This window comes from Amphichorda felina (assembly GCF_050947745.1).
Source record: "Amphichorda felina strain 45539 chromosome Unknown scaffold_4, whole genome shotgun sequence".
In the NCBI taxonomy this organism is placed as follows: domain Eukaryota; kingdom Fungi; phylum Ascomycota; class Sordariomycetes; order Hypocreales; family Bionectriaceae; genus Amphichorda; species Amphichorda felina.
The window spans coordinates 3,051,436-3,078,326 of NW_028145046.1; the positions used below are offsets into that span (position 1 = coordinate 3,051,436).

Sequence of the window (26,891 nt, forward strand, 5' to 3'; positions counted from 1 at the left end):
AATAGTTGAAATTAGCTATATGTGCTTGATTCTATATCCAAGCTAGATAGGAATGGATGGCAAGACCTTCTCATGAGCTAATCTCCTGCATACAGACATTGATAAGCTGTGGCTAAATAGGTATGCTGCAAATAATTGCCCCACAGCCTATAAGAGGTTGTCGCCTGCTAGTAATAGCTATTAACTTTGAATTGTAGCTATCTAAGGGAAGGTAAGTAGACTCATTTGATAGCTCTATCCGTACTCATACTGCTTAAACGCGAAATCCCCTTTCTGGTTCATCAACTTGCCTAATAAACCTGCCGCCTCTCGCGAGTCCATCTCCCTAGGCGTCTTCGAATCGTATAATATCTCCCTTCTCTATACGATCCGCCCATCTGCTCGTCTTTTGCACCCAGAACCCATCGCATTGCGAGATTGCTTGAAAGAAGTCAATCTTCACATAGCTTTCCTCGAGGGGCCACTCTGGCCACAGTTCCCTCAACCTGGCCTCGTATACTTTCCGCAGCTGTGTTGCCTCGTACTCCATCCTGTGAATAAAGTACAGTTCATTCTTGCCTTCATTGTTCAAGTAGTCAGGGTCGTTGCGCTCCTCGGCTGCGGCGGCAGCCTCCTCGGGTGTCTCATCCGCATATGAATCTCGCTGCGGCTCCTCCTCCCGACATGGCCCGTCAAGGAATTTGGGAACGTTGGTGAGCACCCAGAGAGGCAGTGCCGAGACGCATTCCCAGTCCAGGATGGCTGTGATTTCGCCTTCTGCGTTGACCAGAATGTTGTTAAGGTGGAGATCATGGTGGTAGAGTCCGGTTGTCTCTGGTTCATCCAAGGTCGGGGGGAAGACCTTGGGAACAAGAGAGAGTAGTTTTCGTGCTACGACTAAGATCTCCTCAGCGTCTTCTTTGTCGTCGTTGTCATCTGCCCCCTCTAGGACTGCTGTCTGATGTAGTAGTTTAATGTTTAACTCGGCGCGCAGCCAGTCATGGCTAGAGCGAAAGGGACCCCGCGGAATATCGTATTGAAGGTGATCGCCCATAAAGAACTCGTAGGACACCAGCAGGCCGGGAATGATCTCTGTTGGATGTCCAACATCGTTTTCCTGGCCGACGTCGCGCAGATCCAATGTGCCTATGCTCCGGAATACGGACCCTGGCTTCTCAACTCCTGTCAACTCCGCCTGGAATGTCGCAATCTGTTTTGTGAGCGCAACCTTCTGGCCCATCGACATGGCCCGCCAGCGTTTATGTGCCGACGTGCCCTGCATAAGCTCCATCAAGATCCACTCGTACCCAATCTCATTGTCGTTGCTGTCGTCAAAACTGAACACTTTGGGGACCGGAACGTTGGTGTGCTCGCTCACCCACCGCAAGGTGGCTACCTCGGCGCGTGTTTTGTGGTGTGGGTAGACTGGCAGCGTGACGCGCATAATGAGAGGGCCTCTGGTACATTTGACAATGTAGAGTTTATTGAACCGGCCAGATGCGTGAAAGGCGACGGTGCAGGAATCGCCCAGGGGGATGAGCAATTGCTGGCGACACACGCTTTCAATTGCGGCGATTGAAGGGTCTCGCGTCCATTGTGGCACAGGACCGAACAGTGTCTCTGTCCATTCTAAACCGTCCTGGCTCGGTCGCGGCATGCTTATAATTTGGGACAGTCTTTGTTGTCGATTTCCCCAGACCAGGCGGAACGACGGATAAAAATAAGGTAGGTAAGTTGGTGTATGGTGACTGTGAAAACTCTCTGACTGACTGAATCCCAGTCCTCTATCGATTCCAATACATATACCTAAGCAGCGGCAACGGCTTCGACTTCCCTTCGCTTCGGCAATCCCAACACCGCGTTCTATCATCAAGATGAAATGAAATACCCATGGTAAGGGATGAAAATCTCGTAACAGAAACACAAAAATGCCCATGGCCTTAATCTGGCCACAATATCAGGACACACTCAGCGGCAGCAGAGCGAGTAACAGGTGGTCACCCGTGGAAAGCCTCCAGACATTGAACTACTGAATGCTTAATGTGAATTAATATTACTTAGCTACGACTTGAATCTCATAGGGGCAATACAAGACCTGTTACACAGAGGTGCTGAGTGAGCCCCGACCATATCTCGACTGGTTCAGCATCTGAAACCCGTTTCCAACTTCCCATCCAACACTGTTAAGGCTCGTACACATAGGTGTCCACACCAGTTCTCCGACAAGCTTACCATACTCAGCCCTCTAACATCTTCCCCATGTAATGTGTGCTTCACCCCTGCAGACAGTTGGGACTAACGCACGGTGTCGTCTCCCCGCCAGTGCCGGGCGTCATCATCAAGCCGTCAATCATGCAGAGGTGAGGGGGCAGGATGGATCATGCAGGCCATCCATGTATGCCTATTTTCTGTGTATTTCTTCTAGAAGATCTCTGCAAATTCTTTTGAAGGCAACGCCTGAGCAAGTGGGTGTCGAGCGATGAAGATGCAACGGCACTGCCATTTTGGGGGGGCCGACCTGATATGAAAACTTATATGGTCGGTTTTGGAGAGCCGTAGAGACAAGATGCCCTAAACTTTCTGATACCGGCATAACATCTTTCCCTTGGATGGCATGCAATGCACCGCCTAGCTGCTTTACCCCTCTTGCTGACCTCTAGGAATATAGAGAGATGTGATATTCGAGGTTACCTGCATCCGACACTTGTGCCACATGTACGATACGAGACGATTAGAGTACTAGTGTGGCGTCCATGAAGAAGCCCAGGATCCAATTTGCCAAGACATACGTACAAGGTACAGATCCGACACTGCTATCCCCCGCGCACGTTCTCGACATCGGACCGATGGTGGCATAAACTAACAAGGTAGCACGATGCTGCGGACTGACGCACGGCCACGTTTGCTTGTGCGTAATGCCTTGGACGGGCATATCCCAATCATTATCTGTGGCTGGGCGCCGTGTTGGGGCGGTCAGAAGTACGGCAGAGCAGCAGGCGATGAATCCCGGTCCGTGGGGTTTGCCTCCGCGACGCGGGGGATGAACCAGGGGGGGCTGCATTGATCATGGCGTGCCCACAGGGAGTCGACACCCTCGTGGTAATGCCGCCTACATTATCAGCTCCATGGAAGCTGCACTGGGAAGATCAAAGAGCCATCGGCATTTGCATTTCGAGTCATGAGATCCCCTGACTGGTGTGAGTGGTCCATATATTATACATGGGGGCGGTGATGTGCAAGCACGTACTGTGGGTGCATACAACACGTGGGTGACAGTGGCTGTTGGTCGTTATAGACAAGCATCTGAGATATACCGTAGGCAATATTATGTACGTGACTGACACGTGGGCCGTCTCGAACCTCGATCCCAGGGGCCCAGATTCACGGAATCACGGCTACAGCCCAAGCCAAGGTGACATGGCGCAGATATTGCTAGACGATCATTAATGGATGTCTCCTCATTTGCCTTGTAGTATCGTAGCATTACCAATTGTACGTTGTACTACTACCAGGTCATTTTTATTCAGATGCTGGGTAGTTCTCTCTTTCCAACGAGGATACGACTTGATCATCGCTACCTATCCAGGGGTAGTGACGACATGGGGCGGTAGATCCACGATCTAGCCCACCACGACGTGATGGCTTCCCCCGCACATTTGGTGAGTTGACCTTATCATGTATCTCGGTATGTACAGGCGAGTCTGTGGGTCCTACCAGGATACGTAACATCGACAGTCTCGAGTCATTGCGCTGTGGACGGTTTCAACTCACGCGATTTCAAGACAAATTCACGGGAATTCAAGACATATTTACGGGATCTCAGCGCAACCATTCCCCTTTGGGAAACAGTCCCGGCTACAGAAATGCAAATATCTTCATAAATAACCTTAATATTAGTATTCTGGGTGAGATGATAAGAAGGGGGGGGGGGGGGGGGGGGGGGGGTCTACAGGCGGAGTTGAAGCCCACTCTCTGGTTGCTCTGGTTGCTATAGAGTGAGCTGAAGTCGTGTTACATAGTAGAAGGATTTAGTGGGCCAATGATACAATTGGCCTGCCTACCTTAAATGGAACAGCTGTCTTGAAATCCCGAGATCTTGTCTTGAATTTGCGCGCTTGGTATGCGGATTCTACATCATGGTGTTTGCTATACGACGGCTAGGTATTAATACCATGTACCCCTCCACGAATTTTGTACATACAACAGCACTCCTGTATTGTTATTATCTCCTTTTTTTTTTACGATCACCTGCATCCCCAGTTCAGTATGGGGACGGCTGTCGACTTGAATGTTGCCTCCCTGGCCCTTGGCTTCACAGTCGGCTTTGGGTTCCTTGTCGTCTGGGAAGCCATCAAACAGACCCAACGGAACTGCAACCCCCTACGGAGCGTGTATATCCGCATGATATGGGGGGAAATCTTCGCCAACGTGTGCATTGGCATCATGGCCTATCTACGACTCAGTGGTGTCGTCGAATCGACGTGAGTCTGGGTCCTGTCTTGGCAGCAACTGCACTCACCTGACAGTTAATATCAATAGAATACCTGTCCTGCTCGTTTTTCTGATCGCATGGGTTTTCGAGACCCAGCTTCTCATGCAAATTATCATCAACCGAATCACTATTCTTGCTGATAACCGCGACACCATGACAAAGATCAAGTGGGGGACAGCGGGCTTCATAACGTGTATTAACATTCTCGTCATTTGTATCTGGCTGCCGTCTCAGACCACGCCGCCCGTGAGCCAAGGGTTAGTAGTCTCCATCTGTATAACAGTAACCCATAAGTATTATGCCCAGTCAGAGCTAAGACGAGTAATAGGTTCGTCATAGCCAACAAATACTGGGACCCCATGTCCAAGATCCTCATCATGCTGGTCGACGGCACGCTCAACTGCTATTTTATTAGCACAGTCAGGAAGTCTTTGGTTAACGACCGCGGGCTCACGAAGTATGAGCCGCTGGTAAGCTTCAATACGAAGCTCATGGCGGTGTCACTTCTTACAGATGTAAATAACCGATCCCCCTTCCTTGGACACCTCAACGTGATGGCTTGATACTTACTTGATGTTTCTCCTCGCGCCATAGGTAATAATCATTGCCCTGTTATTCCTCGATTTTGGAGTTCTCTTCCTCCAGTTCCACCCCGTCGCCTACATGGTCAAACTCAACATCGAAATGACCATGGCTAACCTCATCGCGAAACTTGCCAGGCGCCCCTTCCTCAACCAGGACTTGCCCAGGCTCTCGCTATCCGATGACACCGAGATCGTCCAGTCCAAACATGACAGGGAGGACAGCCAACAACTCCAGCCCTGGGCACAACCGCACGCTCCCCCATACGCGCAAGAGCCAGGCGCCATACGCAGCGACTCGGACACGGACCTGAACCGGGTTGAGTCACACCGGGACAGTAGGGGTAATCACAAGAGGACGGATGTCAGGGTAAATATCCGGCGCGACTCGTCCGATATTACCAACAACTCACACCACTACCACATCGACTCCGGGAGCAACGAGCGCAGAGCATCGGACACGGCAGTCGACGATGAGATGCCCTTGAGGCAGAATGCCAGCCACCTCGAGACGCGCAGCAGTAGTGGGACGTTAACAGCTGTCGAATCTGGGGATCAGAGGCGGGAAGATGCAATAGTTGCTACGAAGGATAGATCTTGACGATTGTTGATTCTTAGGATAATATCTATACCACTTAGGGTCGAATATCAACGTAATATCACGACATTGTGAAATAACAGGTCCATGGGTGATGCATTTAATGACAGAGTCTTTGGGAAGGCATGAAATATTGGTGATTCTGGTACATAAAACATGTGCACCTTTTTTGCAGTATTTATACCAATACTATTTTACTCGCGCAACGTGTGAGGTGTTCCTCCAGGGTAGGACGCTTCAACCCCGAACTCCTCCAACTTTTGTCTCTCCCTAAGCAGCGACTGGATATAGGATACAACATAAGCGGATTATTTAAAAACAATCGCTTGTTCGCCCCCAAACACGATGCTAGAATAGAAGGGCCGAGATGAGGGGACTTTGGGCTCCGTGAATATTTCTTCTCGTATTTACAAAGTAACATTGCTCGAAACCACGAGATCATGGCAAATGGCGGTGGCGTCTGGCTCGAGCACTATTGGCAAGTTCTAACCTAAAGGTCTAGCTTGATGAAGTAGCTTCTCTAGAGAATCACGGTGTGTCTCACCGCTCCCGTCGGATTGCACTGTCATATGGTAGTACTACTGGGTTTCATACGGGATACAATACTGGGTCAGTTTGGCTGGGAGGTTATCCGTACCGTATTATACGGACTACTGAATAATAACAATCAATGTTGGAATAATATGATATCCCGGTCGAATCTGAAGACATCAATATTCTCTTACACCAGCCCCTAGACCGACAACCTGGTATTAGAGTCCCGTGCGTGAACTCGTCGAAGAGCGCATGAACGCGTCCCTGGCCAAACCTGTTTGATCTTGTTGCATCGCAGCGCCAAGTTTCAGCCCGGTGGGATTCGATGGCAGCTGGATGACAGGTCCGGTTTTCCAAGGTACGGATGTATTAGTCGACAATTTGTTACCGTGTGACAATACTCGAGTTTCTCAGTGTAATAGATGATGATTCTTGGAGTGCAGGAGATGTTCTATTAGTAGGAATGCTACGATGAATTGTTACATGAAACATCCTCGTTGAGCCAAGACGGCAATCTTTGGATCCTGCAGCAGAGTATCCACCAATGACGCCTCCCTATCTGTAGGAGAGTAGGAGTAATAGTGGCCCATCGCATGGCAGGGAGAAATCGAGAAAAAATAAATAAAGGGCCCCTTCGGAGTCCTCCGTCATGCGACGGCGGTATCAATCGATTATCTCAGCTTCGGCCGTCCCCAAACGGAGAGCCACAGCAATGCCACCAGGGCGACAACGACATGCCGGTGTTGCTGGGGCACAGACGGCCTGCGCAAAACAGCAATGATCGGCGCCCGGCGGCAAATGAAGGATTGCGGGCATCGTCTCAGCGCTGCAGAAAGCACCGTCGACTTGCCCCGTAAGCATCACCAGCCCGACTGTTTGCCCCCCCGGCGCTTTGCAGAATGCGGGAGGAGGAGAAGCCAGCCAGGGGTCCAGGACTGCAATTGAGCACTGCCGGCAGCACAGTAGACCCTCTTGGCCCTTCGAGACCAGCTCTTTTTTCCCCTTCTTGTCCTTGGTGTAAAGCCACATTCACCATGAACCGGTTGTATTGGGTCTTGCTGTGCTTGCCGTGCCTGTTGTGTGGTAGGCGGCGGATGCTTGGACATCTCTCGACCACCCGCGCCAAGTAATGACCGCTGCCGATCGTAGCTCTGGGACTTTTCCCAAAGTGCCGCTGAAGTCATCGGCCTCTGGATGGCCGGGATACCGCCTGCGACACGCCTTGTGGGACCCGAGTCTCGAGCAACCTCCTTGATCAGTCCCCTTCGTCTTGTTGGAAGAATCAGGGCCATCGATGATCGGGACTGTCGGGGGGTTCGGGGCAATTGTTTCGTTTTTAAGCTTCTTTTCCACCGCTTGTCTCGATCTAGACATGATGGACAGTCCGACGCAGAGATGACCCGAAACGACCTCGTCGGGCCATCGCCATGGTGGCTAAGCGGGGCAACTCCCTGATGGGCAGGCCTTGGAATACCTTGTCATGCATAGTATGGGGAAGTTCTAGTATGTAGGTAGCTCATGTTTATAAAGACCGGGACCGACCGACCTGCTCGTCCCTCGTCTGGACGAACTCCACCTATCTCCCAGCAAGCTTCACCCGTCCAAGAGAACCTCCCCAATATCCAAACATGCGCTTCTCACCTCTCATCTTCGCGGCGCCGGTCCTGGCCACCGTCGGCTACCCGTGCTACGGCCCCGACAACACCGCGGGCGTCTGCGTCGAGAACGCCGACTGCGAGGCCAACGGCGGCACGGCCATCGACGGCGCCTGCCCCTGGGACAGTGCCACCGTGCGCTGCTGCTCCAAGAAGCCGTGCCTCGCCTCCGGCGCCGCCTCCTCCTGCGCCTGGAAGTCCGACTGCGCCGGCTCGACCTCCTCCGGCCTGTGCCCCGGCGGCTCGCAGGTGCTGTGCTGCGACAGCCTCGAGAACGGCCAGGGCGGCTACCCGGCCCCTGCGATCCCCTCGGTCGGCGCGTGCCAGCAGACGGCCGTCGACGGCGCTGCCACGGTCTCGGGACAGTTCCCCGGGCGTGTTCGCGAGATCTTCTGCACGCGTGACTGCGATTGCAGCACTAACCCTACCTCGGACCACTGCTGTGGCATGGCCATTGACTTTATGATTGCCGACGGTGGCGGCGTGAGTGATCCCCCCCTTTCTGTGCTTGTGTTTGTGTGTCGTGTGCGTGCTAACAGCTCGTCTAGATGGCCACTCTGTCCGGCGTCGACATCGCCGAATGGGTCATGAACCAGGGTGCGGCTATCAACCTCAAGTACGTCATCTGGGGCCAGAAGATCTGGAACATCGGGAGGGACAGCGTTGGCCCCTGGTCCGGCTGGCGCACCATGGAGGACCGTGGCGACATCACCCAGAACCACTGGTAAGTCTTGCGTCCAGTCTGCTGTGATGCCGTGCAAGAAAGAATGCTAACATCAGTTCAAGGGACCACGTCCACGTCAGCTTCCAGTAAGCCGTCTGTCCACGATACCTTGGTTGGCCTGTATTGGTTTAGCAACTTGTTGGGGTCTGCGGAGTTGGGTGATTCATGGCCGGTTGGAGATGAGTGACGACATCGATGACTGCGAAAAAAAAAAGATATGTGTTTGATGATATGACCTCGCCTTTTAGGTGTCCGTCCTATGGTGGTCCTGTCCCGATGTAATCTCACATGTTGACCACATGTCGTCGATCTGAAGCCAAACGCCGCCCCCCATGCAAATGCCGTCGTATCTCATGCCGATGCGGCTCCATCAAATTATACCTGTGACCCAAACGCCTCACTCACAATCTCGCCCTCATCCGGCGTCACTGCCATCTCGAGCAGCTCGTGCGCCATCTCTACCACCTCGCTATCGATGCCCGCCTCCATCACCAGGTCCTCCTCTGCGAAATTCAGCCGCCCTAGCGAGATCAAGTACCGCTGGCTGCCGCCGTACGCCACCGACAGCTTCTGACCAATATCTGCCACGTTGGTAGTGCGCGGGTCTGTGACGAGCGTGTGAATAATTAGGACGCATTGCCCAATGATGCGGTACAGTACTGCCGAGGGGGATGTTGTATCGGGAGGGGCATCCGAGTCCTCCGGCAGGATATGTGGCGGGATGGCCTGGTCGTAGAGGTCTTCAATCGCGTCGCTGAGGCAGGTGACGATGCGCGGCAGGGCATTGTCGTGAGAGGCGAGCTGCAATGCGCCAAAGGGGTACCGCGCAAAGGCAATCATGGCCCGCAGCGCTGCGACCCGGATGCTGCGCTTATCCTCTGTCGTGGTCGCCGACAGCGGGGACTCGGTGAGCTTAGCCGACACGCGCTCAATGACGAGCCGAGCGACAAAGGCAGGTTCTTTGTCTTCTAGTATGGGGCCGATGGATTCCGGCAGCGATGATGTGGCTAGCATATCTAGCATCCCGATGATATCGCTGGGTTTTTGTTTAGGCGTCAGGAGAAGCGTCACAAAGTCGAGCGACATGAGTCTCCAAAAGTCGACAATCTTCAGCTCGGTCCCGTTGTCCGTCTCCATGATGGACGTCACGCATGCCAGCGCTGACGCATACAATAGAGAGAGAATCTTGGTCGTGTCGATGTGATGCTCGAGGAAGCTATACTCGTCGCTTTTAGAGAGATTCCCATCTGGCAGTCGATGGCGGCCCTCAGCCAGTCTCCTAATCGTGGCCTGAGCAACGGTTGCCAGATTGTTGACTATTAGCGGAGCTACGTAGGTTGTGTGAAGTTGCAGCGTGAATATGACCAGTGCCAGCAGGTACTTGATGGGCTCCCACGTTTCCTCGCTATAGCTTCTGGTCCAGAGGCCAATGATGTGCTCTGAAAAGTCGACAAGAAGCTGCATCGGTCGCTGAGGGTGACCCATGACCGGCAGGGTCTGGAAGATGTGTGTAGCAAGAGAAGTGTTGGGTTCGGATGGGAACGTGAAGCGGGAGAGTACGTCAAATGTAGGCGGCTCTTGGTGAAAGGCAGCGTGGTCGAGCACGAGCTGCAAGAACTCAAACGGTGGCGATGGAGCAGCGCCGGAGGCGGGTGCATGCGATGCAGGCGGCGCAGGTCTGTCTGCCATAACAACATCGTCGGTTTGTATCTCCAGGGCCATGACGGGGCTGTCGACTGTGGGCCGTTTCCGCTTGCCCTTACTTGGGGTCCGCTCCCCAACGTTGGCCGCTACCGATCCTGCGTGTTTCCCTCTGCCTTGCCCCTTGGTCGGGCTGTTGGCAATCTCCATCTCGTCAAAACCATCGGCCACGACCCACTGCTTGTTCGTCTTCCTGGGCGTCAGAGCACCTGCCGCGGCCTGGCCCTTGCCTGGCGGCACACCATCCTTCCTCCGAGGCCTGGTGTTGGCCTCGCGCATGTCCTGCTGGAGGAATTGCAGCTCGGTGCTCGCCGTCTTCTCAGCGGCCACGGCCGCCTCGAGGATGCGCTCCTGACGGGCGATTTGCTCGGCATTGAGCCGCTTCAGGCGGGAGACCTCATCGGTGTGCTGCTGCTCCGTCTTGGATGTGTTGGCGCGGATGATGGAGATCTCGCCCCGAGCGGCGTTGAGCTCGGATTCGAGTGCGCGGACACGGTGCTGCAGAGCCGAGACCACATTCTCCGAGTGCTGAAGATGTTGCTGCGAGCCGTGTTGCTGCGAGGGAGCGAATCGTTGCGGGGGTGGGGGAGGGTTGGCGAACTGGCTCGGCTGGGGACGGCCGAGGTTGGATGGCTCTTGGGACGGGAAGCGTTGTCGTGCGGCAAGGGCCCTGTTCGGATGGTTTGCTGGGTCAATGGCCGGGTTCCATTGCGGGTTCGGCCGAGGCGGTGGAGGCAGCTGGGCGGGCTGGTGATGCTGGTTGACCTGCTGTCGCCGTTGCTTGGGAAGGCTGTTATCGACGAGGGGTCGCCTGACGAGGGCGGCGTCGGCGTCATTTATCACCTCGGAGGTGTCGAGGTCGTCGTCCTCGTCCCAGCCATAGTCGGAGAACTGGCGCTGGTGGTGCTGAGGAGGCTGCTGCGGCTGCTTGCGGGCGACCTGCTGGGCCTGGGTGAAGGTGATGGCGTTGTTCTCTAGCTCCTGGAGGGCATTGTCGGGGAGATCATCGAGGCCATCGTCGGAGAACTCGTCGAGGTCCATGCTTCAGGGGAGAGATCTGCAGCGGCATCGTCTGAGATCGGTTTCCCGTGCCGTGGTGATGGGAGGTTTGTGCTGGAGCATCGGAGTTGCAGCCTGCAGGCAGTAGACGCGTTGTGGAGTGTGCACAATGCGCGTTGGGGCTTTATGATGTGGCGGTGCGGCGACAAGGTAGGGAGTGTGGCTGAGGTGCACATAAAACTCTGTGCCTACAGATTTTGCAATGGCAGGTATGGCCGCCTTCTTTAGTGCAGCTTCACCACTGACGTGGGCATCCAATGTCTGATCAGAGGCACAGCCATTCACCTGATCAGCAATTGCAACCTGCTTTGTGACATTTATTGGTTGGAAGCTAGAGGGGTTGTCTACGCCTTAGCATGCAATACCACCCTGGAGGCGGGGGATAATCCAGTGCCAACAACGTGGAATTGCGGTAGAAAACTCCCAGGGTGGATACGTCTGTCTATCAGAGGGTATATCCCAGACATGGGAGCCCAAGAGCCCAGTAGCTTAGGTTGATATCGTGGCATCTGTATCAAGTCTGAGTTCCTCACGGACGGTGACCTGAGCACCACCACACATGGTGTATCCGTAGGCACTCGTAGCTTCGATGACACTAGACCTAAGTCAACCCCTCACTTTGTGAACACCGAAATAGGACTCTAATCTGAATCACCGCTTCCATTCGTGCTTGGGCAGGCGCAAGACCTTGCTGGAGTGGCCGCTAAGGCTCGAGGTTGCAGCCCTGACGTAACGGCCGTCAGCCACAACCGTCGTGGCAGCCAGACTCAAGAGTCTCAGTCAGTGCCAGCCAAGTGCCAGAGGCCCTGAGCGGAGCCTCTATTAGCGGAGCCCCAGCGGAGCACCACCCTCCACCTCAGCTCCCTGGAAAAACCATCCACCAGCTCCATCGCGTTCACTACCATTTCCACTCCCGCATCTGCATTGCCCTCCCGTCAACTCGGCACCAGACTCATCCTACGACCCCCAGCCCCTCCGATCGAGTTGGTGCTCGATTCTCTCTTTCCGTGGGCTGCCTCCGAACCTCTAATACACGGCCGACCGACTTGTCTTTGGCCCTGCCCATCGCCAAGAGAACGCGACCCCCAGCTCCGGACATCCCGCCCAGCTGACGCGAAACGAACACTGCGCAGACGAAAACCAGACGACGCACCCCGCCACATAACCAGCTTTCAGAATGGCTGGCTCCAAGTCCAAGCGGCGTTCGCGAAATGCCAATGGCTCCGACGGGCGCAGGTCCAGCTTCAGCGATGTGAGCGAAGAGGGATTCTCCACCCAGAAGACCCCGGCCCAGCTGGCCCCAGTTCAGGAGGTTTGTAGATGAAGCCCAGACATCGCGACTGCGAGCTCCGACTGATCTGGCTCCAGAAAACCACCAACGAAGACCAAAAGGCCGCCGAGTACGCCAAGAAGAAGGCCAACTTCTGGACGCGTACGCTCTGGACCTTCATCATGATTGCTGGCTTCTTCGCCGCCCTCTTCATGGGACACATCTACATCATCCTCATCATCACCGCCGTCCAGATCATCTCCTTCAAAGAGGTCATTGCTATTGCCAACGTTCCTAGCCGCGCCCGCGACCTCCGCTCCACCAAGCGCCTCAACTGGTACTGGCTCGGCACCACCATGTACTTTCTCTACGGCGAGAGCGTCATCTACTACTTCAAGCATATTGTCCTGGTGGATAAGGTCCTTCTACCGCTGGCCACCCACCACCGCTTTATCAGCTTTGTCCTCTACGTCTTTGGTACGTCGGATATCCCATGCAGCCGCCGAACCTCTCACTAACCCCGCACCTTTTGCTAGGCTTCGTCTACTTTGTCGCTTCTCTCAAGACCGACCACATCAAGTTCCAGTTCACCAACTTTGCCTGGACGCACATGGCCCTCTACCTCATTGTCTTCCAGGCCCACTTTGTCATGAACAACGTCTTCGAGGGCATGATCTGGTTCTTCCTGCCGGCGGCCCTTGTCATCACCAACGATATCTTTGCCTATGTCTGCGGGATTGCCTTTGGCCGCACCCAGCTCATCAAGCTGTCGCCCAAGAAGACGGTCGAGGGTTTCGTTGGAGCCTGGATCATGACTCTTCTCTGGGCCATGCTGCTCGTCAACCTCATGACCCGCTCCAAGTACTTCATCTGCCCGGTCAACGTATGTCTTCCCACTTTATGCTAGTGCCGGTGCTCGGTTTACTGACAAGTTACAGGACCTCGGCGCCAACATCTTCACTGGTCTCGACTGCGAGGTCAACCCCGCCTTCGTTCCCCAGACGTACGAACTTCCGCAGTACTACTTCCTCCCCAACAACACGAATCTATCCGTCACCTTCACCCCGATGCAGCTCCATGCCCTTGTGCTGGCGACTTTTGCGTCCCTCATCGCTCCCTTTGGTGGTTTCTTCGCCTCGGGTCTCAAGCGCAGCTTCAAGATCAAGGACTTTGGCGACTCCATCCCCGGCCATGGCGGCATGACGGACCGCATGGACTGCCAGTTCATCATGGGCTTCTTCGCGTACGTGTACTACCAGGCGTTTATTGCCATGCATGAGGTCAAGCTGGGATCCGTGCTCGATTCTGCCATCAACGGCCTGTCGCCCGAGGACCAGCTGGAGCTCGTTAAGGCCATGGGACGCTACCTGGCGAACCAGGGCATCGCATCTGAGAAGGTATGTTGCCCTAGAATATTCAAAATTTTAACGGACAAGCTGACCCGTGGCAGCTGGTTGAGTGCGTCGACCAGAACATCCTCTCATAATAATAGAATGAGGAGCGCAGTCACGTTTCACGGCCTCCTTTTCATGTAGCAACTCAACTTTGTTTTACTTTATCCTACAACTTCCCTCCCGCATCGTAATGATACGATTCACCATTGTCACCTGTTTCACGTTTATAGTTATCAGGTCAAGGCAGCGAAAAGGAGCGATGCGACCAAAAAGGTCCATCGGCATGGAGCGGCGGAATCGGCGTGCTCACGAACATACACACACATCAACTATTACGGCATATAGGTCAGCCGTACTAAGATTTAATCCAGACATTTAATGTCCAGTCCTGCATCCGGCCGTCTCTATCATGAATCGTGCCAATGAGTCTAACGCATCATATATCACAAGTGCCGCCAATAATAACTCCCAAGCTGGTGCCCAGCGTCTAGTATTACCTCTATACCAACAGCCGCCGCGTCCAACCACCCTCGGCCTCGAACACCCTGCCCACCTCCTCCGTCACTTTGAGCAGATACCTGTCACGGAACCTCGGCGCCAGCAGCGACACCCCAATCGGCATGCCGTCCTCCCCCTGGAACCCAGGGATATTCACCACCGGGACATGCAGCGCCTATACTCAAGTCAGCATTAGCACCCAACCGTCCGCCTCCAGGACCCTCAACATACCGTCCACACGCTACAAAACGCCGCCTCCCCCGTCCACCCCAACCCCACGGGCGCCTCGTCCACAACACTCGGCGCCAGAACGGCATCGTACCCAGCCGCCAGCTCGTCGAACTTGGGCCGCAGCGCCGCAATCCCGTCCTGCGCCACCAGCTGCTCCCGCCGCGAAAACTCGGGCATGTCCACGTACACGGCCAGGCTCTCGTGCAGCTGCTCCCGCGCCACGCGGTGCTCGGCCAGGAACGTCGCGCGCCCGTCGCCGTGCAGCAGCGCGCGGTGCCACTCGGGTACGGCGTCGAACGCGGGCGGCAGGTCCAGCTCGTCGACGGTCGCGCCGTGGCGCCGCAGGATGGACGCCGCGCGGGCCACGGCGGCGCGGGTTCCGGGTCCAGCGGACGGCCACACGGAGGTGCGGCAGAGGGCGAAGCGAGCGCCGCGGAGGCCGCGGAAGGTCGGGCTGGGGTCGTCGTCGCGCACGCCCAGGACGTCGGCCAGCAGGGCGAGGTCCGGGGCGCTGCGGGCGTACCACCCCAGGGTGTCGAGGAGCAGCGAGTACATCTTCTGGCCCTCGCGCGAGACGGCGCCCCAGGTGGGCTTGAAGCCGTAGATGCCGTTGAAGGAGGCCGGGCGGATGGTGGAGCCGCCGGTCTGCGTAGCCAGGGCGAGGGGGATCTGGGCGTCGCCCACGGCGGCCCCGGAGCCGGAGGAGGAGCCGCCGGGGGTGCGGTCGACGAGGGGGGAGTGAGGGTTGCGCGTTGCGGGGCCGATGGTCGTGGCGGCGAACTCGGTGGTGGCGGTTTTGCCTGGTCGCGTTAGTAATACTGCATACCTACTAGATGGCAATAGTAGGTGTGGGGGGGATTGTATACCGAAGATGAGGGCGCCGGCGTGGCGGAGGATCATGACCGAGGCGGCGTCGACCTGGGGGAAGCTGCCCTTGTAGATGGGCGAATTGTGCTGCGTGGGCATATCTAACCGGTCAGCCAATCTCTCTAGCAAACGCGTGGACATGGAGTCATTCTCCCCATCCCCCGTCTTTCGGCTGTTGGGTCAGAATCATCCCACTTCCACTTCAATGCCGGTTCTCACCCTTGGTGTACATGACATCTTTGATGGCAATGGGCACTCCGTGCAGAGGCCCTCTCTGATCGGCTGGGATCCTGTCCAGGGCGCGGGCCTGCTCGAGCACAAAGGCCGGGTCGAGGTAGACCCAGGCACCCACAGCTTTATCGCGCTGGGCAATGCGGTGTAGAAGGGACTGGGCGTAGGCCTCGACAGTGAGGGTACCGGCGCGGAGACGGGCACGGACGGCCGTGGCCGTGAGGAGGTAGAGCGGCGTGTCGGTCATGGTCACGGTCAGAGATCAGAGATCCTTCTCTTCCTCCGTGGGAACGGGTTCTGTTAGAGAATTGTTGTTATCAGAGAAAGACTCGGCCTTGCAGCCTTGTTACGGGTTAACAATACCGGTCTGGCCGCCTCTGGTGCTATCCCCGGAGCGGGGGGGAGTATATATCGTCTAGTGAGAACCCCTCAGGACCCTTTGGTACCTAGGGAACTGCAGCGTGAGTCGGAGACTCGGGGGCTTAGGAATTGACGATGGGGCTGAAGGACTTCGCGAGCTTCCCGTAGCGGACGGTCCCGATCGCTACGTTGGGTCAGGTGAGACAGGTGAGTATAAAAAGAGCAGAAAAGCGTTCCGGCCATGCAAGACACGGGGCAAGACACAGGAAAATAACGGCTGACTGAGCACGGATGGACAGACGGCATAAATCACGAGGATGCAACAAGTGCATAACCCCTCCCCAGGCATCTGTCAACTCTCATGGTTGCGTTGCATTTCCTGCATTTCCAAGCTGTGGCATGAATATTCTGGATAGACCAACTGCGGTACTGCAGTGCGGGACGCCGGATTCCGGGAAAGAGTGGGTATACTATCGCATGACTTGTAGTTTTACTGTTGTATTACTGTAACATTATTCCGTACCTACATGCAAATGTAGTAATCGCCCCGAAATTAACGTCGGGACATGGCATTTACATGATAATAGTCCCGCTGGTGGCCTCTTGGCCGTGGCCCTACCCCTCCAACGGGATCATGAAATGTCCGACTTGCTTGCTCGTGTTCGAAGGCATTGAAGACGATGCTGGCCATGCCCAGGAGCGGTGAGACGACCTCACGCATCAGTCATTTTCAGCGGAGCGTCGACAAGAAGCAATATACACACAGCCGCCAGTGCGACCATTGATCGTCGCCGAGAGCAGCCCCCGCATGCATGGCGCAACGGCTTACCCACCAGACTGGAGACCAGACGAATACTAGGCCCTATCACATACATGATACATGATACATCCAGGCATTGCGCAGTGGGGTTGTCACGAGACGCCGGGCTGGAGAGACGACAGGCGACAGAGTTGGCCTGGCCAGTGGTGGACGCGTCTGGCCCGGGAGGGATTTGTTTATTTACCCATTAGCGGCTATGTTTCCCATTGCTGGTCTCGGGTCTGGACTCTCGGCCAGTTCCGGTCCTATTATGCGCAGGTCCGTGGTCTCGGTTTTGGGGTTGGTTCAACCGTTCACACTTGGTTGGGGTCTAGGCAGTTGGGGTCCGTCCACGGGACGCGGGGGAATGGGCATGTTGACCAGTGAGGGCTGCGAGGAAGTGACTGATGTGCTGTGATAACTTGACAGGTCCCTTTTTTTCGGATCCGGGGCCGAATATCAATTACGTACTCGGCACGGGTAGCAAGCACTTCGTCCCATAAGATATTAGCCATTGGCTCAGGTTTACCACGTACAAGTACATACCGGCCAGAGTCGGCTCGGGAGGATGAAAGCCGTTATCTGGCTGAATCAACAGGAAGAGGGACAGGAAGAGGGACAGGAAGAGGGGATGGTAGATGATGGGCTTGTTTGGAATATCTCTGAATTCCTCATAGTGCCCCTGCTGGAATGGGATACGCTAAAAAGTTCAGGGTCCAGTACTAATATCTATGAGCTAGTCCGTTCAAGGGCTCTTCTGAAGAAAGGCACCCATAACAGATGCATATCTAACACAAGATATCATTAGCAGTAGATCCAGCTGAATATAGGATTGTTGCTGGGGTCTTACCCGGCAGTAGCTACACTAACTTCCTTCGTGCTCGTCAAAGTAGAAGAGGGGGCAACCAAATCGCCGTCGTGGTTGTGAAACTTGTCCTCGTCCTACTTGACAGGATCCTCGCCCCGATATCAGTTTCAGAGAGATATAATCATATCTCGAGAAACGTCCTTTGGAGAGAGAATCTTTCACTGCAGGAGAAGCTCCCTGTCAGCTTCATATCAGTGATATCATTTTCAAAGTCTGTTAGACGGTGGTTAGGAGTCCCACGGTATGTTGTCAGTTTGCCATCGATTTCAACAAGCAGGCCCTCAATTAAACGCCCAATTTAGCTGATTCTTCTCGCCCAACCTTGTTGGACCTCAGATCGAGATCATTCAACTGTTTCTAGCCGAGACAACTCAAGTTGCTGCATCCCCAGAGGGCACCGAAGCGACGGTAAATAGAAGACTGGAATCCGATACTATAAGGTCGGCGACAATCTGGCATTCGCTCCGAAGACCGCGACGACGCGAATTTCGCGGTTCTATCGCCCGTAAAACGGCCACCGGTGGTGGTTAAGTCTTGGGTTATTCGTCTTGAATTGATGGAAATTTATCAATAGCCGTCAAAGTAGAGCAACGGCAGCGCGGCAACTTACCATAAGTTTCAATCCAGGCAGTCTAACATGATACTCAACGTTCAAACGCCTCGCTTCTAGTACGCTCTCGTACATTTCAGTGTAATATCCAGACCGAGTATATCTTGGACTACGAGAGATTAGTACTACATGTACCTATTCAAAAATGAAAACAAGAACAATAGGACAAGTCACTCTTTCTATTAATGCGTGGCTACCTCATAAGCAGCTCCATTTTGTCGATTCTATGGCATGTACGGCGTACGAATATTGGCCAAGGGTTAGTGATATCGAGTCAGCCGCGACCCCAAGGTGGCAGGTTCAGGAGCCAAACTCATAATAGTGCCTTTGATTGCAATGGCCGGAACTGGAAGTGAAAGGGGACAAGGTGGCTAATTTTAGTCTGATCGAATCTATATCAAGTCAAATTTAAAATGCAGTCTTCATAATGTGACTGAATGAGGTCTGTTACGCTCTCGGAGGCTTTGCGTGTTCGCTTGTTCTATATCACTTGTCAGTCTTCCCTAGACCTAGGAGTGATAAGGACTGTCACTATTCTTCACAATTACTAACGCATGCATTTCGCGTCAAAAATAGACCAAAGAGTTGTCCTATGTCTGTGTTTGTCTCCAGCGCACATACAGTGTATGTGGAGCGAATCAGGCACTCTGACAACTCGCCATCACTGCTTGACACCTGTTGTCACTGACAGCGAGTTTGGTGTTATTTGCCCTTATAATAATAATCAAACTCCTCCCCCACAAACCAAAAACTTTCTGATTGCCAGGCAATCATTGACCTAGATTTGACCCTGTCAAAACATCCACGACACCACAACCTCACAGAGCTATTGACGATTGGCGCACAATGGCGCTTCCGCCAAGCGCCTCTCATGGCCTACAAGGTCCATCACCATATCATCTTCTAGATACCATGGTGGCTCTTGATTTTCAGAATCTGAATGACCCACGTTATCTATCTTTCATTTGCGATGCTGGACGTTTCTGGAAGGCCCATACCAACTTTGACGATGCCTGCGATCCTAGCAACCTTGGTCTCGAGACATACTATCTTGCCATGGCAGACGTGTATCTCGATACTGAGAGAAGAGGGTTCAGATTCTGGAAGCCAGCCACCAAGGGCCTCCCTCGAGCATTCAGATTAGAATACCCCCGGGACGTTGACTGGTACGTGACTACCAAACAATTCCCAACTCTCTTCAGTCTTTGGTCTAATCGTCAGCAGGCTCCGCTGGGGAATGGCACAGCTGTTCAATCACTTCTCCAAGATCAACTTCCCTACGACTGCTCAGACTGATGTACCCGAAGAGGAAGACACGCCTCTTGCCGCATCCCGCCGTTCCCAGTCCCCGGGCAGCGATTGCTACATGCCTACAAGCTCCATCGCGTCGCCCGGCATCTCGGACTCCAATTCTCAATTCTCCAGAGACGGGAGCATCGCGCCATCAACCCCAGAGGAGGCAGACTCAGATAGCCAAGCCGTAACATCCGCTGCTGTCTCGCAGACAGGAGACACGCCCATGGGAGGGCCAGCGCAAGCCGCGGAAAACACAATCCCCCCCGATACCGACATTGACATGATTAGTATCTCCCCCGATCGTCCCAGGCGGCAAAGACGTTCCATCCAGCGACCTGGTATGGTCAGCTAGGCGGAGGCCATTGCCAGCGAGACTGACGAGAGGGATATCCTAAACGCGACATTGCCCCCAACACAGCCGGGGAGTGCCAGGAAGAACAAGGTCGAGCATGCCAATCGGGCCCATGATGGGTTCAGGCAGCTGACACTGCAATTCTCCAAAAGGGCATGCCCCGGAGACACGACTGAGAGGGAGCAGGAAGAGTCCGAGCTGTACGATCCGGATCTCGTACTGGAGAATGTTATGAAGAGTCTTCAGGGCGATCTGCTCTAGCTTCTCAAAGCTACAACTGTCTTTGATAATGATTTGTAACATGTCGTCAAGAATATCAAGTGGATTGAGATGCAACTGAGGGCTCCAAGAAGGGGTATACATGTATGATTGAGACCAATAGTCGTCTAGTCACAAAACTTAGAAACAATAACAGTGCAGGACTTGCAGCTCGTTTCTCTCACCATTATTATCAGTATTAATAACACTTTTTCAATAACCCGCCCATCATTATTACAGACCCCCTCGGTCCTAGGGCTTGAGAATATCAGCGGCCTTGAGGATCGCCTTGGCCGTCTTGGACACCCACTCCTCGGCCAAGTCCAGCCTGTCATACTGCACACCCTCGGTGATTCCGGGGAACGTCACACCAGCGTATCCTATTCCCACAAGTCAGTACATATCCCCGGTCCGCCCAACTCCATGCCAACTCACCAGTATCTAGCCCAGGGGCGACAATGGCATTCTTGTAGAACTCGCGGTCCGGCAGTCCGCCCTGGGAGACAAACCCGCGCTGGAAATCACGGTACTTGTGGTTCACGACGCGGATGAGCCTCTTGTCATCCAGCGCAACCGCATGCTCCTCCGTGGCCTTGAGTTCCTCGGCCCGCTTGGCAAGCACCTCGATAGCATCGGACAACTCGGCCAGATCCAGCTCAACGCCATACTCACCCACAAACTCCACCAGATCATCCCGGTACGCTCGCAGCTCGCCAGCGTAGTAGCCCACGTCAACCGGTAGCACCTCATCGTCGGCCAGATGCAGCGCCAGCAGGGCCAGGTACTGCCCCACGGCAGCGTGCTGCAGAAACCCCGGGTCGCCAAAGTTGGCCATCCAGTTGTACGAGTCGTAGTTGCTGTGGTAGTGCCAGACGGGGTCACGGGGCCCATCTTCGGACCCGATGTCCAGCGCACCGATGCCGCGGTGCACAAAGGCCGTGTAGTCGCTGCCGCTGCCCAGGATGTCGACCTCGCCGCCGGCATCGGGCTGCCAGGGGTTGTGCTGCCACACGTCGTACAGCGACTCGTTGAAGGAGCCGCCGTTGGGGGCGATGACCTTCTGCAGCACCGACGTGCCCAGCGTGGCCAGCTCGGGCGTCCCGGAGAGCACGGGTTGCGGGCCGGACACGCCCACATCGATGTTGAGGTACGCCACGGCCGTCTCGGTCAGCCAGTCGGCGTACTCCTCGACGAACTCGGTCGACCCGATCATGCCGTACTCTTCGGCGTCCCACGACGCGAGGACACTGGGAGTTGTTAGTACATATAAATGATTGGAAGTTAAGATCAGGGGGGACTGATGAGCATACATGTTGCGCCGGGGCTTCCACCCTGCGTCCAGCAGCTTGCCAAACGCCTTGGTCAGCTCCACCAGGATGGCCGAGCCCGAGCTGGGATCGCCGTTGCCGCCAATCATCCACGTGTCGCGGTGGTTGCCAATGACAACCGTCTCGTCCGCGTTAGTACCGTTGATAGAGCCGATGACGTTCCACACGGGGGTAATCTTCTCCTCCATCTGGTTGTCCAGGTTGAGCACCACGCCCGGGGCCGGACCTGTCGAGTAGTCGGCATCGAGGCCGCCCACCCAGATGGTGCGGTTGACCTCGGCAGCGCTGGCTCCGTGGCCGTTGAGGGCCTGGAGAAGCGGTAGGACGGCAGCGTACGACACGGGAACAGAGGGGATGGAGGGCGTCACGTCGTCAATGGCCGCACGGGGGACACCCTCGTGCGATGGGTAGCCAGGAGTGGTAGGGTCTCCAGGGCGCGTCGACAGGAAGAGGCATGAGCCCTTCTGGACCGAGTCGGGATGTCGCGCAGGGCCATCTTTCACAGTCAGACTCACACTGATACATATACCAAGATGAACACTTACCAGGGTACGGCTCATAGCCGTTGGCGACGGTGTAGTCGCCGTCGTCACCAGGATCCGTAAAGATGACGGTCCCAATAGCGCCATAATCCTGCGAGTTCTTGACCTTGAGCCCGCGGAACGGTCCACCATACCGGATCAGCGCAATTCTGCCCTCCATCTCGATGCCGAGCTCCTTGAGGCGTTCAAAGTCATCCTTGGAGCCTCGTCTAGAGAGGGGTCAGCGAACAACTTTCACAGCTGAAAACGTTGCAAAAAAATCAATGGCAGGGCGTACCCGACATAGAAGTACTCGGCTGACACGTTTCCGCTGGCAGAGTACCCGTGGAACGTCGGCTGGTTATCCTCACGGGCCGTCACATCATCGCCCTCAACGGCGGGCTCAACCAGGTTGACCTCGTCGGTGCGCCCGTCAGCGTATGTGACGGACAGTGACTGGCTGATGGGGTAGGTCAGGTAGACGTGGTACTCCTCGAGGTGGCTCGGGATGCCATGCTCAGACCAGCGATCCGCAGTCCACTGGGCAGCCTCGCGGCCCAAGCCAGATAGCTTGGTCTGGTGCCCGTAATAGTCGGACCACTCATCAATGGTGACGTTGTCAAACGAGTTGACCAGGACCGTCTCACGCTCTGTCAGGACGGGCGGGAAGTCCTCGTTGCGCTTGGTGAAGGTCCGGCGGTGCGTGTGGCGTTTGGTCGTGAGAAAGTCGCGCGAACAGGCCGAGACGCCCGTGGAGAGCGCGAGTACGTAGATGAGTAGCATCATTGATCTCAGAATATCTGATATGGATCTGTCCTTGAGGCTTCCACAATGCCCAGGTGTCGGTGAGTGGCAGACGGACAGGTGCGTGTGTAAGTGGCCAGGCAGCAGCACGCTACACGACGTCTCCCAGCTATCTATTGAGCCGTGACAGACAAGCAACAGCCCTTGATATGGGAGAGACTGAAGCTCGCTTTATAACCCAGTTCCCCCAACCAACTTGGACGCCATGACGTGACGACATGCCCATTGCTGATCTGGTGAAGCAACCCGCACTATCAAATCCGAACCCCGCATCACCTCATGCTGACCACGATGCCGTACTCCCCGAGACGGCCAATGGAATGAGTCTCACTCGTGTCGATCTGGGAAGCTGAGCTCAACCGACTCCTACAACCGTTGGGGCCGAATGTGGAGAGCTGGGGAGATGGCCTCAACTGAGACAAGCGCCTTTTCGACAAAGGTTATCCGACACCCAGGCCAGCTTCTTAGCGGTTTCCAAGAGTCTCGGAAGCTGCAATACTAAGTGAGGACAGACAAGCCGTTGCATTAATGCGTCATAACCATGTTACGATACGCAATCGCAGTTGACCCTTGCCGTACCATGTGCGTGAACCAGCTTATACCTAAACAAGAAGCTGTCGAGGACTTTTGACAGCTTAGGCCCGATAAGGAACCAACGGCTCCAACATTCCGTGCTCACTTGAGCTGCGCGGGACGCAAAGCACCTATTTGTAAAAAAAAGTATACGAAGGAGCCAACTTTATTGATAGTCGATAAGCTACCGTCCGGCCATTCATGGAGGTCACCTGTCTGGCCGTCAACGGGTGGACAGTGCCCATGAGCTCACATTGGTAAACGAACAAAGTCCAATACATGTATTAATGAAAAGGGGGCATGTGAATGTTCCAACTATTTCCCAACCGTAATACTTTCCATCCCATTCTATAATCTCCATCCCATATCCGGGGGTATAAGTGCCTTTAGCTATCCTCCCTAGCTACACAACTCCTTACAAAGGACAAAAAAAAGGATTAACACTCAAGTATTATAGCTAAGCCGCCACATGGGCCGTCATCTTCTCACCAGCCATCGCCGCCTCGGCCGCAAACCTGCACCTGCTCCTGATGGCAGGCCCGTACTTGTACAGGACAAACGGCATGGGCAGGCACGCGAGGGCCAGGAACGCGGGCACGGAGCTGGCCCACTGCGTCCCAAGGTTTTCGTACATCTGCCTGGTGAAGAGCGGGAAGGCCGCGCCGAAGAGCGACCGTAGGACCGTATTGGCCGCCAGCACCGACGCCGCGTACACCGTGTACGCGTCGATGAGGTAGTTGAAGATGGAGTGGAAGATGAGCGTCAGGCCAAGCCCGAAGAGCACGCCCGACGCGATGGGGGCCATCCAGTGCACGGATGTGTATGTCGTCCTGTTTGGCCATGGATTAGCCAGGTGTCATATTGGGGGGGGGGGGGATATATATATGTAGGGAGATGTGAACTTACCATGCAAACCAGAACATGCCCACGGGGACGGCAATACCACCGAGCATACTTCCGGGCAGGCGCAGTTCCGGAGGAGCCACGCCGTTCTTGGATGTTTCCCTAGCTTTGGCATCGTACCAGACATTGATACCCGCGACCACAGGCAGGGCGCCCACCATGCCCACAGTGACTCCCAGAAAGGCCAGTCCTCCCTCTCCAGGCCCCCAACCGCGCTCCAGCTGGAACACGACGGGGAACGCAGCAAAGAGCATGTACAGTGTGCCGTACACAATAGCCGTGTATATCGACAGGATGAGCACGATGGGCTCGACCAGCAGGAGCTGCCACGGCCGGAGCAGGGCCTTCTTGAGGATAGCCGACGCGGACTCGGCCTTGCCCTGCTGCTCAAACTCTGACACGTAGACTTTGCCCGTCTTGTTGGAAAGGGCCTGCGCTCGCTTCTTGAGCAGCAGCGGCGCGTACGTCTCGGGCACGAGGCACATGCCGAGGATCCAGCAGGCTCCGGCGAGGATGCCCATCAGACCCATGACCTTTTGCCCTTGCAAGTCAGAAACGATGATTCAAAGAAGGTGGGGGACACGCGGGTTACGGGGAGGACATACCCATCGCCAACCCTTATGCTGGCCCAGAAACCCGCCAATAAACGGTCCCAACGTCGGTCCCATCGCCGGCGCCAGGGAAAACACGCCCATGGCGATACTCCGCTCGTCGGCATGGAACACATCCGAGATGACACCACCCGCGTTCGTCAGCGGCGAGGAGCCAAAGGTCCCCGCGAAGAAGCGCAGCACCAGCAGCGTGGCGATGCCGTCGTCGGCCGTGCACGCCGCGCTGAAGAGCACGTAGAGCCCGTAGCTGACGGCGAAGACGATCTGCCGGCCGTAGATCTCGGACAGCGGCGCCCAGATGAGGGGTCCGAGGGCGAAGCCGAGGACGTAGAGGGAGATGCCTGCCGTGATGAGGGTGTCGCTGGCGCGGAACTGGATCATGAGTTCGCGCATGGTGCCTACACATCCTTCAGGTCAGACCGGCGGGACCAACATCTAATAGGTATAAACACAACACGAACCAGAGTAGGCACTAGAGCTGAAGGCGACGGCAAAGCACGTCACGGCAGAGATCATAGTGATTCTCCACCGCGCGGCTTTAGACCAGTTGAAGGGGTTACCCGTGTCGTCGGGGATCCAGGTGACAACGTGGGGGTCCTCGGGCGTGCCCTTGCCCTTGTATGTGTGGTTGAGGACAGCATCGTCGATCCGGGTGTGGTCGAAGAGCAGGCTGACGAGAGAACGTGTCTGCGGGCGGTTGTCGAGGGTCTCGTCGTCCTGCCCTGAGCGTGAAGTCGAAGCACCATGTGTCGAGGCCATGGTGAACACCTTGTGTGGGGAGGTGCGTTGAGCCAGGATCCAGGTGAAACCGAGTGTGTTGGTCTAAATAGGAAGAAAGACAGTTGCCATATAACGTCTGATCAGCAGGTCATGCTCTATTATATGATCTACGGATACGAGTGCCAAACATCGACCCATATATTCGGCCTAGCCGGACGCGTACGAGCACTCGGCCCAGCGACCCGAGATATGAGGTGAGATTTTTCCCGAAGCCCGCCATAATTTTGATTTCCCAGTCTTATCTCTCGTCGACCCATGATCCTTCATCCTTACGAGGCTGAAAAATTCCCCTTTGGAGCGCGTGTGCAGTGCTGATTGGGCTGCGAGCTGGGCAGTCGACTCATAGTGGGACCCCGACTCGGCATTCGCGTCGCAGCTGGTAGTACCATGTACCTTTTTCTCGGCGCCAGTTGGCCGATGAAAAATCATGCACCTAGCAGGGAATGCTACGAGGCCACGTCGATGCTCCCGTGGACCCTGGATGGCATGCAGATTGACAAATTGACGTTGGACCGCTAGTATTTTGACATGTGATCCCGGCGCCGGGCGGGTCTCCCGGGGTTAGCTTGTAAGCCGCTCCGGTTGCTGTCCGGGTCAATTCTGGCCCGCATAGTAGATAGCAGCACGTAGCAGTCGTATCTGGTTAAAATGTGATAGAACTCCTCTAGTTGTTTTTCTTGCTTGTATACTAATTATCGATTACATTTTTGATATCCTATCCAAGACAAACCCCGACTTGGCTCGAGACGATGCGACGTCGAGGTGGACTGTCCAAGTGTTGACGGCTTTCGGGGTTGGGATGTGACAGCAACACCGTTCCCAATCCGGCCAGCCTTTGAAAGCACGTGGAAGTCAAACGTCAGATGATGCGTTAGTGCCTGATTGATTAATACTCCGTACCAAGATAAGGAGGCAGATTCATGCTGGGCTGCCGGACGGCCCGTTTCAACAAGGGCTTAGTCCAAGGGGGGGCAAGGGCTCAGGCCAAGGCCGTGGGCCCATTTTTGCTATTTT

General features: G+C 55.2%; 9 protein-coding genes across 9 annotated transcripts; 4 read left to right on the forward strand and 5 right to left on the reverse strand.

The window, feature by feature from the left end:
- Positions 1–325: 325 nt before the first annotated feature.
- ACO1O0_004757 (uncharacterized protein) lies at positions 326–1,423 on the reverse strand (the record flags this gene model as incomplete). The annotated part of the gene is made up of 2 exons (XM_083194190.1): positions 326–1,316; positions 1,362–1,423. 2 exons carry the CDS (start codon positions 1,421–1,423, stop codon positions 326–328), a joined length of 1,053 nt encoding a protein of 350 aa, XP_083051138.1.
- A 2,822-nt stretch (positions 1,424–4,245) lies between these two features.
- Positions 4,246–5,653, forward strand: ACO1O0_004758 (uncharacterized protein; the record flags this gene model as incomplete). Its single annotated transcript, XM_083194191.1, has 4 exons — positions 4,246–4,460; positions 4,519–4,728; positions 4,800–4,941; positions 5,117–5,653. The coding sequence occupies 4 exons, from the start codon at positions 4,246–4,248 to the stop codon at positions 5,651–5,653; spliced, it is 1,104 nt and encodes a 367-aa protein (XP_083051139.1).
- Positions 5,654–7,812: 2,159 nt separating this feature from the next.
- ACO1O0_004759 (uncharacterized protein) lies at positions 7,813–8,567 on the forward strand (the record flags this gene model as incomplete). The annotated part of the gene is made up of 2 exons (XM_083194192.1): positions 7,813–8,322; positions 8,388–8,567. The coding sequence occupies 2 exons, from the start codon at positions 7,813–7,815 to the stop codon at positions 8,565–8,567; spliced, it is 690 nt and encodes a 229-aa protein (XP_083051140.1).
- Positions 8,568–8,938: 371 nt separating this feature from the next.
- Positions 8,939–11,305, reverse strand: ACO1O0_004760 (Rad26 family protein; the record flags this gene model as incomplete). Its single annotated transcript, XM_083194193.1, has 1 exon — positions 8,939–11,305. The coding sequence occupies one exon, from the start codon at positions 11,303–11,305 to the stop codon at positions 8,939–8,941; it is 2,367 nt and encodes a 788-aa protein (XP_083051141.1).
- Positions 11,306–12,500: 1,195 nt separating this feature from the next.
- CDS1 (phosphatidate cytidylyltransferase) lies at positions 12,501–14,079 on the forward strand (the record flags this gene model as incomplete). The annotated part of the gene is made up of 5 exons (XM_083194194.1): positions 12,501–12,635; positions 12,692–13,070; positions 13,130–13,476; positions 13,532–13,990; positions 14,044–14,079. The coding sequence occupies 5 exons, from the start codon at positions 12,501–12,503 to the stop codon at positions 14,077–14,079; spliced, it is 1,356 nt and encodes a 451-aa protein (XP_083051142.1).
- Positions 14,080–14,486: 407 nt separating this feature from the next.
- ACO1O0_004762 (amidase) lies at positions 14,487–16,061 on the reverse strand (the record flags this gene model as incomplete). The annotated part of the gene is made up of 4 exons (XM_083194195.1): positions 14,487–14,660; positions 14,717–15,516; positions 15,583–15,755; positions 15,814–16,061. The coding sequence occupies 4 exons, from the start codon at positions 16,059–16,061 to the stop codon at positions 14,487–14,489; spliced, it is 1,395 nt and encodes a 464-aa protein (XP_083051143.1).
- Positions 16,062–20,099: 4,038 nt separating this feature from the next.
- On the forward strand, positions 20,100–20,360 carry ACO1O0_004763 (uncharacterized protein; the record flags this gene model as incomplete). The annotated part of the gene is made up of 1 exon (XM_083194196.1): positions 20,100–20,360. A coding segment is annotated over one exon (261 nt), but the record flags the coding sequence as incomplete, so codon positions are not given.
- Positions 20,361–20,609: 249 nt separating this feature from the next.
- On the reverse strand, positions 20,610–22,989 carry ACO1O0_004764 (M28 family metallopeptidase; the record flags this gene model as incomplete). Its single annotated transcript, XM_083194197.1, has 5 exons — positions 20,610–20,737; positions 20,793–21,604; positions 21,668–22,181; positions 22,231–22,436; positions 22,505–22,989. 5 exons carry the CDS (start codon positions 22,987–22,989, stop codon positions 20,610–20,612), a joined length of 2,145 nt encoding a protein of 714 aa, XP_083051145.1.
- Positions 22,990–24,040: 1,051 nt separating this feature from the next.
- On the reverse strand, positions 24,041–25,856 carry ACO1O0_004765 (major facilitator superfamily domain-containing protein; the record flags this gene model as incomplete). The annotated part of the gene is made up of 4 exons (XM_083194198.1): positions 24,041–24,413; positions 24,490–25,019; positions 25,092–25,495; positions 25,559–25,856. The coding sequence occupies 4 exons, from the start codon at positions 25,854–25,856 to the stop codon at positions 24,041–24,043; spliced, it is 1,605 nt and encodes a 534-aa protein (XP_083051146.1).
- Positions 25,857–26,891: the final 1,035 nt, after the last annotated feature.